The 9,946-nt window shown below is 40.2% G+C and overlaps 1 protein-coding gene across 3 annotated transcripts; it reads right to left on the bottom strand.

Annotated features, from left to right (window-relative positions):
- Positions 1-478: 478 nt before the first annotated feature.
- Positions 479-5,874, bottom strand: LOC135580756 (uncharacterized). Of its 3 annotated transcripts, none has more exons than XM_065127717.1 (3): positions 5,759-5,874; positions 1,799-5,666; positions 479-792 (listed from the first exon to the last, which is right to left on the bottom strand). In XM_065127717.1, the coding sequence occupies exon 2, from the start codon at positions 5,654-5,656 to the stop codon at positions 1,847-1,849; it is 3,810 nt and encodes a 1,269-aa protein (XP_064983789.1). In that variant the 5' UTR covers positions 5,657-5,666; positions 5,759-5,874; the 3' UTR covers positions 479-792; positions 1,799-1,846. The 3 variants fall into 3 exon arrangements, with proteins under 3 accessions (XP_064983789.1, XP_064983788.1, XP_064983790.1); XM_065127716.1 differs by having other exon boundaries at positions 479-787; XM_065127718.1 differs by lacking the exon at positions 5,759-5,874 and having other exon boundaries at positions 479-787; positions 1,799-5,729.
- Between the last annotated feature and the right edge of the window lie 4,072 nt (positions 5,875-9,946).

Genomic DNA, 9,946 nt, shown 5'->3' with positions numbered 1-9,946 from the left:
TATATTATTAACATTCAAGCTATAAACTTTTTGGAGGACCAACAATAGTGAAACAATAGTGATGCTCATACTCTGCCTTGCTAAGAAGATGACTCTCGCGGTCAACCACGAACCTTTCGAACATCCTGCATGTTGATAACCTTGTTTAAGACGGTCTTTTATTCTTCAAACAAAGAGTAAATCAAACACGGACGCAAAACACAAAATGTCAAACATATCGGAAGATACTAGAAAAGAAACTGGGTGCCATTTACCTTTGCTCATGCAGTTTCCAATGTCCTTCCCGGATGTCTGTCATGTCAAAAAAGTACTGCTTAGATCCATCCAATTTACTTACACACATGATAAAAACAGAGACGATATGGGAGTGACAACAGCTGAGAGGCACTAATGCTGACAACAGCGTTGCCCACTGATGCGGGCGGATCATGCGTTTTCCCATGCCTACCGTGTTTACATCCAGAATGAGCTTTCTAAATTGAGCTAGACAATGCAATTACTATACATTATTATTGTTGGAATAGTCTCTGATATTAATTTGCACCTATGACAAAGTCTGCGCCATGGACATAGCAGTACATTTTAGTTTTATAGTCAAAGCCCCTTAACAGCCAAACCAAATGACTAATTAGCAAAAGTATTATAATAATACATCTGCATAGTAGCATGACCAACAAAACAAATTTACTTGGTGACAATTCGTTCGGAACTGGCACTAGGAATCTTGAAACCAGCATCTTTCCCATGTCGTCATGAGCTATCTATCTATCGATCCTCCTCGATGGGGCTATCCTACAAAGGAGTAATTGTCAGCATTTCAAAAACAGAAAAATGCAAGGAAAAAAAAAAAAGGAATCAAAGGCAAGAAATAATACTTTTGAAACACCTGGGGCTGAGAAATAAGTTTTTAAGGCCTAACATTTCAACAAATGCAAATAATACAAATTTGTTATCCCCAATTAACATTCCTGAACACACAACTAAATTAGAAATTAGAAACTGTAAAAAAAACATCCACCTCCCTGAAAGAACAAAATCCTTGAGCCAATTCAAAACATAACATCCTATAATGCCTTGCCCACTGTAAAGAATCTTGTTGTCAGCGTACCCACAACAAAACCAGCCAAGTAAGAGGGAAAAAAAAAAGCTTGCAGAACAGGAATCCATTAAAGTTACTTCTGTAGGGTTCATAAGCAACATCATCCAAAGGACTAGAACAAATGCACTACATCATGTTATCATGTTCTGAGCTGCCTTTGTTTATTCTATGTTGACTAATACCTGCATCAAACTATGCTGCTTATATTCTTCACGATGTCCAAGAGACATACGATGGCAAACATTCTTCTTTTCCAACTAACAATGTAACCTTGTATTCATTTATTGACATTGGCCATGCTGAGGCATTATTATCGAGGATCTACAACATAATCTCAGAAACATCGACGGAGTTGAAGATACCCTTTTAAATAAAAACTTTTCAAGGTCCCAATTATTATAATTACAAGGGTCAAACTAGCAATTTAAATTGTAATTTTCTATGCCAAGTAAGATCAAGCCTTTTATTTGGTTAGAAAACAAGGCAACTACCACAATCTTAACAAAGATATAGACCAAGTCGACAGTGTTTCTAACAAGAGAAAATGGGCCCAAAGAGGACTAATGAAAGCAGTAACCTATCAGGTAAAGATAAGTGAATATAGAAAGCTGTAGAAACTTATTACGAGCATCATAAACCACACAGATTAATTTCTTCTATGATAAAATCATCTAGAAGTATCAACTTTCAAAGATATACCTCTTTCTATAGGTTGTAGCACAAGCATCAAAGTGTGAACGTGCAGCCTCAGATAAACATCACAAGTTCTGGTCGGCTATAGACACTGTTCGCTTCATCTTCTAGTGTGGGATAAGCAGCTACTAGTGCATCCTGGGATCCAATGTAAAGCGAATTGTAGATCTTCCAATATACCTCCCTAACTTTCCTAGCAGGATGAAACAGACCCTGAAGGCAGTAATTTAGAATTACAGCTGCACCCAGGGCAACCCTCATCCCTTCAACGGCTTCCATCACAGCATTAATAACATGGGGAGAAGTCTCAAAGATGTTGGGCCAGACATAATTGAGTAAATGCACTAAAGCATCCTCACAACCTAACCCAGCAACTCCCAAGGCCATATGCTTAACAGCAGAAGCAGCAGTCTGACGATGAACCAAATCCCTGTCCATTAAAGCATCCTCCAGCAGTGGAGTAACGGCATATATATAATCCTTCCCCATCTCACCTATGTACTCAAAGAGGAAAGAAAGAGATTTCAGAACTCCATTCTGCACATTCAGCTCAGGTACACGATACTCATTCATTAGAGCTGGCAAAACTGTAAACGGGGAGCAAGTTTCGGCAACTATAGCGATAGCAACAGTAGTGCACACACGGTTTTGACGTTCTTGTACTTTCAAATTGTTCAAAAGAGTCGCAAGGACATCTTGTGGTCCAATTGCTTTAGCAATATAACCAAAAGTGTTGACAGTAGCTCTTCTGATCCCCTTCTTATGAGCCTTCAACATCTCAAGAAGCTCAAAACAAATCCTCATCCACTCCCTAGCTGGCACAAACTCAGCTCCACGATCAGCAATTCTACCAACAAGGTCAATACAGTTCTCCTGCACCTTCTCATGTCTGTTCTTTAAGATTGGGGTCAATCGGGGTAGAAGATCCTTAATAGGAGGTGTCATTTTGGTCATACCAATGACATTCACTATAGCTTTAAGTGCTCCCAGAATAGAACCTAAGACTTCAGGATATTCTTCTCCCAAATACTCGTACAGAACAACACCCAAGTGACCCATCAGCTGCTCCTCCTTGCACTGCTTCATGACGATGGCGATCCGTGCTATTAGATCTGCAGCTTGTTGCCTAACTTTGGCACTCTTATTGTTCAAACGCCACTTTATGGTACCACAAATCTGGGGAAGATACGGCTTAACCCTCTGTCCTAATGCATTCACCACAGCCCCAAATCCATTAAGCATAACATTGGCATCATCACTCGTCTGCTCCTGGAAGGCATACAGAATTCCATCAATAAGAAGCTCTTCCAATCTAGCATCAATATCAGAAGCCCCCAAGTTGGCCACCACCTTCTCAATTGTCTCCATCACCATACGCCTGTAAGGCTCACTCTCATCTTTAAGATCTTCCACAATTCTTCCTACAATATCCGCCACTCCAACCTTATTTGCAATCTCCACGGTCGTGTCCACAAGCTGTTTGTAGTTCCTGCGGTCCAATGCCATCCTTCTAACCCAGAAATTCCTGAAGAACTCAGGAAGAATATCATTCCGGATGTAGTCAGCCTCTACACCCTCTGTACTTACACACTGCTTGACAACTTTCAGCACAATTTTCTTCATTTCTTCATCAGGTGACTGAAACTCACGAATGAGGATAATCATGACTTCTTTCGTATAATAACTTGCATAAACAGCATCCATCAAAGGAATAATAAAACCAATTGCCTTCAAAAAGGCAGCAAGAACCTTCCCACGATGAGACCTGATACCCTTCCAAAGAGGCTTCAACACTGAATCAAAGCTTTCTATCCCATATGGAGCAGCTGCTTCTGCAAGTGCAGCAAGAGACAATGCAGTAATAGTTCTCACCTTCTGATTCTCATCACTGAGACCATGCTCTATAATCTCGACCAGGGACCTAAGATGTGGGAGCACGGCACATCCCATTAGAATAGCAATCTGCTGAACAATCTTAATACCAGTGTGCCGAGCTTGCCAAGATTTCTTACTCTGACAAACAGCCTTCAGAAACGGCAACAGAGCAGGAATACCCAAAGCAGAAGCCACCACACTAAAAGCTCTAGCTGTCGTATTCCTCACATACTCATCAATGTTATCGATATCTGGTCTCATGGCAGCTATCATAGTTGCAAGACCAGCTGCTTTACTAAGATTTGAGATGATTTCTCTCCCTTCAACACGAGCATAATAATCCTCATCAATAAGAAGAGGCTCTATAACCACAAGGATCTTATGAACAAAAGGCCGGACCAGCTCATCCAACTTATACAGAACCCTGTCAATAACTTTAACTAGAAGGTGTCGCTCCTGGTCTTCAAGAGTCGGCTGCATGAGCAAAGGCAGAATCTTGTTGAACAATGGGCCAGCACCAAACTCTCTAGCTTTGTCAGTGAGTTGGCGCAAAGCAGTCTTCCTCTGTGGTGGTGTACCATTTTTCACCTTCAGCAGCAGCTTCATGATCTTCCTCTCTTTCTGTTCTTCAGGAGACAGCTGCTCCTCCTCCTCTTCATTCAGTAGAGCCCCAAAGTATTGGTAATCCTCTTGTTTCATGAATGGCAACCCACCAGGTGCCTCCTTTGGGACATCAAACTGCTGTCCACGATTTTCCTCAGGTATGGCATAAAGGGGAGTGCCCAAAGGAGTAGGCGTTGCCAAAAGCTTCCTTGCAGGAGTCCTGATGGGAACATAGGATGCAGGAGGATCCAGTATCTTGTACCCTTCCTGGGGGAACATTGCATCGAGCTCTTCATCGGTCAATGGACGGTTCCTCTCCTCGATATCCCTCTCCCATCTCAGCAGATTATACTGTTCTGGGGTCATGGCACCACGAAGATTAATTGCTCCTGGAGTCGGTGTCGCAAGATCAACACCACCAACCGGAGTGACACCAGGAGTGAATGAAGCAGCAGGAGTCGCAGCACCAGGCAATGGAGTGGCACTACCCATGGTTGCCGGAGTCTCATCCCACCTTGACCTCTGGCGCTTCGGCGTTGGCGTTGCAAGACCAGCAAGCTTGGGAGTAGCATCCCATGTCATGCCGGCCGGTGTAGCACCAGGGGTGGCACCACCAGCAGCGGGGGTAGCATCAGCATCCACGAGTCTCCCAGGAGTTGGAGTCTCGTCCCATCTGTTTCTCCGAGAGACAGAAGGAGTGGCATCTGCAACCCTCCCAGGAGTCGGTGTTGCATCCCACCGCCCAATCCCAGGTGTAGAATCCGGTGCATCCCAGTCAGATGCCACCGAGCTCGTCTTCGCCTTCTTGGCAGCACCGCCATCAGGCTCCTGCGACTGGTCCCACCTGTTCCTCCTTTTCTGGGCGGCGGGGGCCGGCTCGGCGGCAGCCTTGCTCTTCTCCTCCTCTTTCTTCTTGGCTATCTCCTTCAAGATCTCCTCTTTCTGCCGCTGCAAGGCCTGTTCCCTCATCACATCCGCGTACGTCCTCACCGTGGGGTCCGGGGTGGCCTCCCCAGTGGCAAAGGGATCGTTCCTCTCGGGCGATATGATCCGCTGGAGTCTCCGGCGCCGGTAATCGTCCTCCCGATCGATGATCCGCTGCGGCTTCTTGAACCCCGAGTCGTCCTCGCCCTCGGACCCCCTGGGGAGCTCGTTGAGGGACTTGGGGCCGGTGTAGGAGGCCATCCGTCGGGCGATGTCGCGTCTTTCACCGTCCGCCTCCTCCTCCTCGTCAGTGACGGGGATGGAGCGCTCGTAGCCCTCAAAGCGGTCGGGGCCGCCGCCATAGAGGTCGGCGTCGAAGGTTACGGAAGTGAGCATGGCCACCTCCTCCATCTTTCGCCGCTCCTCCTGGGTCTTCGCTATCTCGGCGTCCACGTGATCCATCGGGAGGGATCTAGGGAGCAGAAGAGCAGGAGAAGGAGATCGAACTCAAAGCGGCAAGAAACGGAAGGAATCGAAAATTTTGAGCGAAATGAAAGGAGGCACCTGTCGCCGCTAGGGTTTTGGATCGCTCAGACTCGGCTATTTGGGGACGACGCGCCACCAAAGCGATGAGGAGCGAGAGATTGGGTTCGAGGCGTCATAAAAGGGTTGGTCTTATTGACGCACCGACTCTCTCGGGAAACCGGAAAGTAGCCACACACGTAGGCTTTAAGATTGGTGATTGGAACCGTATCCATAAGATGTCCGCAAAGAAAATTAGAGTTTTTATTTATATACATACGATGGTAAACAAACATATTAGATAGATTCATGTATCTTGTTTTTATTATAAGCAGTATTAATTATTTTTTCTGCTTTTCAAATTAGTTCATTATATTCGGACAAAAAAAAAAAAAAACAGGGATTTTTATGATATGCTTAATTATAATATAAAAGAGTCATGAACTTTAAAATGTCCATTGGAGTTCACGTTGAGAGTTTCTGCACTTCCTGAGGGGGGTTTGTCATCTAATTTGATATGAAACGAAATTTCAGGATTATATTGGAATAATTAATTTTGCTTAAATAAATTATAAAATTGATTTTTAGTGAGGCATGAGACTTGAACAGCCCATTGGGCCAACATTTCAAACCTAAAAGCCCATGATGTGGCCCAATATGAGAGCAAAATGTCATGAAAGTTCAAAATTTTGTTGGAAAAATATTAATTTGAAGCATAAATATCACTGGATTAAGGTCATCATATGCTCATTACCTTTCATGGAAAATAAAAAATCAAGAAATCCCCAAACATATTTTGGGGGAAAACATGCATTGAGAACCCCATGTCATCATCCCTCTTCTCTTTCTCTCTTTCTTTCTTTCTTCTCTTAAGAGGGGTTGCCTCAGGAGCACCAGCGCCACCACCAGATCGTGTGGCTCGGCCGCAGCACCACCGCCTCCGATAAATGCTCCACCAACTTCTCACATGAGAACAAGATTCGACCCATCAAGCCAACAGGTATGTACCGTCTGATGTTGTCCGATGATTAGAAATAAAATATTGTCAAGCATTGTAACGAGAGTCGGTTCTACCGGGAAGAATAACCAAATCTTCCTACGACAAAATCAGAAATATTTCTAACTTTCAATTAAATGATAGTTTGCTGAACAATATGGTCGATGAGATGGAGTAACCAATAAGGAAACATCCGATCATTAGCGAAAACAAAAAATCGGCAACTGAACACTACGCACTGACAGATGAACCGTTTACTTGTCAACATAACATACAAGATGGGCAATGTTTTGATCACTCCCTATGATCCGATGAGAACTGATGGGAATCCAGCTAATTAAAAAAAGGAATGTTTATAGAACTTTAAAACATATTTGTCAATGGTATTTATAATTGGATAAGATATATATAATATAATTAATTAGATTCTAATGATAGATATTGATCAATAAAAAAAATTATATTATAATAAAATTCTTTATTATATAACTCTTTACTATTTCAATTCTAAGTTACGCATAGTAAAAACATCAATATAATGTTATTTGATTTCAATTTTAATATAATTTTTTATTACATATTTTATGCTTATAATATTTTAATAAAAAATCATAGCATATAGGTCGTGTAACACAAAAAAAAAAAAAAATCAAAATATTACAAACAAAGGACAGATAGAGAATTCTATCAAATAGCTAACATAAAAAAAAAAAAGGTGTAGAACAACATTGAAAGTAGTAAAATTATAAGAAAAAAAATACCATATCACATCATTAAGAAAGATAAGATTATTCCGGTAATAAATATAATAGTAGTACAAAAGAATTATAAATCAAATGACAAGTGCAAATGCAATCTAATATGATGGGTCACATGCAACAATACATTCGGGTGGTGTTATTGTATATAGAATAGGTGAAACAATGGAATATCCAAAGCAAATTATCATTCTACCAAGGTAAAATATTACCGCTTTAACTTCATCTTCAACTACAAAGGCTAAAAATCACATAGCAAATAGATAATCTACTATAAGAATAATGAATATACAAATCTCATACTCTTTTTCTCAAAATCAAGCAACAATCTCAAGAGAATAATTGGGATACACTCTTTTTCTCAAAATCAAGCAACAATCTCAAGAGAATAATTGGGATACAAGGATTATGTCACTGTGCACAATATCCAAAATCTTTTCAAGTAATCACAGCAAGAGTCTACTATAGATTTGATCTAACCTAAAATGAGAACACTGTTTGGATGATTGAGAATAATCTCTCTATATTGTCATTATCTTCTTCCCTTTCCTTCTCTTGTTTTTGTGCCTTTTCCTTCTCTTGTTTTTGTGCCCTTTTCTTCTCTTTTTTGAATCAAGTTGCTGTTACGGTTTTGTAGTTTTCTGTCTTGTTACTGTAGTTTTTCTCCTAATTTTTCGTAACCATCACACCCCCCCTTATTAGATCTAGGGTTAGATTAAAAGAGAGGTGGGCCATGGGTTGTTAAAGCCCACTATGGGCTAAACTCGTGGGCTGTCAGCCCAATAACCTCTCCCTTCAATCCATAAGGGAGGTTGTCTTATGGCTCCTCAACGTGAAACCATATCGATGATCAATTGTTGGCATATCTCATACCTTTCTTTTAGTAAGACCTTTATCAACATATCTGCTTCATTATCATCTGTATGAATTTTCTGAAGTTGCAACTACTTCTCTTCAAGTACATTTCGAATTCAGTGGTATCTGACATCTATATGCTTTGACTTGGAATGAAAAGTTAGGTTATTACATAAATGAATAGCACTTTGGCTGTCACAATTCACCACCTAGTTTTTCTGTTTCAGTCTCAATTCTTATAAGAATTCTTTCATCCATAACATTTCTTTGTAAACCTCTATAGCAGCAATATATTCTGCCTTTGTGATGGAGAGAACAATACACATTTTTAATCTTGATTGTTATGACATAACTTCCCCTACAAAAGTAAGTACAAAGCTTGATGTGGATTTCCTTGTAACTATATCTCTTACTATATATATCTGTGTAACTTGTCAACACAAGTGGTCCACCTCCAAAGCTTAAACAAACCTTAGAGCTCCCTCTGAGATATCTAAAGATCCACTTCATTATTGTCCAGTGCTTTTTGTTTGGATTTGCAAGAAATCTACTAGTAATACCCATTACATATGCGATGTCTGGCCTCGTACATACCATTGCATACATTAAACTTCCAACTGATGAAGCATAAGGAACCTTTTATATTTTCTACTTCTCCTTATCACTTGACAAACTCTATGCTGAGCACAACTTGAAGTGACCTGCAAGATGAGAATCAACTAGCTTTGCATTGCTCATACTGAACATTTTCAATACCTATTTGATGTATTTCTCCTATGACAACTAAATATTCTTATTTTTTCTATCACGGGAAATCTACATGCCTAGTATTTGCTTTGCTGACTCACTTAGTTCCTTCTTCAACTTGTCAATTGTAGATATATCTTTCCCAAGGATAAGCATATCATCAACATAAAGTAAGAGAATAATAAAATCCTCACCAAATCGTTTGATGTATACACAATGATCTGAAATCATTCTTTTGTATCCATTTTCAGTCATAAATGAATCAAACTTTCTATACCACTATTTTGGAGCTTGCTTCAGCCCATACAAGCTTTTCTTCAACTTACAAACAAAGTTTTCTTTCTGGTTGCTCCATATAAATTTTTTTTTCTAAATCACCATAAAAGAAAACTGTCTTCACATCTAATTACTCAACCTCCAAGTCTAAGTTAACAGTAATACCAAGAGCAACACAAATATAAGACATTTTAACAACAAGAGAAAAAATCTCTTCAAAGTTAATACATTTCCTTTGACTAAATCATTTCACAACCATACGTGTGGTTCTTCTATCTTTGTACTTTAGTTAAGAACAATATTCTTATCTTCAATATGAAATCTTCAATATGAAAACTCACTTATTCTTCAAGGCCTTCATTTTCTTTAGTAGTTGTACCAAATCATATGTGTGGTTCTTCTATAGAGCATCCATCTCTTCTTACATAGTAACTAACTACTACTAGTTATAGGTGTCCAACAAGCCAATCACATGAGTGATGACACGTGTGACTTGACACAGATTTTTTTTGCTTATTATATTTTAGCATTTATCACTTTATATTGACTGTTGTATATATGCATGTATATATATTGTGATGTCCTTGGATCCATGCA

The sequence above is a fragment of the Musa acuminata genome, chromosome BXJ2-10 (assembly GCF_036884655.1).
Source record: "Musa acuminata AAA Group cultivar baxijiao chromosome BXJ2-10, Cavendish_Baxijiao_AAA, whole genome shotgun sequence".
NCBI lineage: Eukaryota > Viridiplantae > Streptophyta > Magnoliopsida > Zingiberales > Musaceae > Musa > Musa acuminata.
This window is presented reverse-complemented; position numbering and strand designations above follow the sequence as displayed.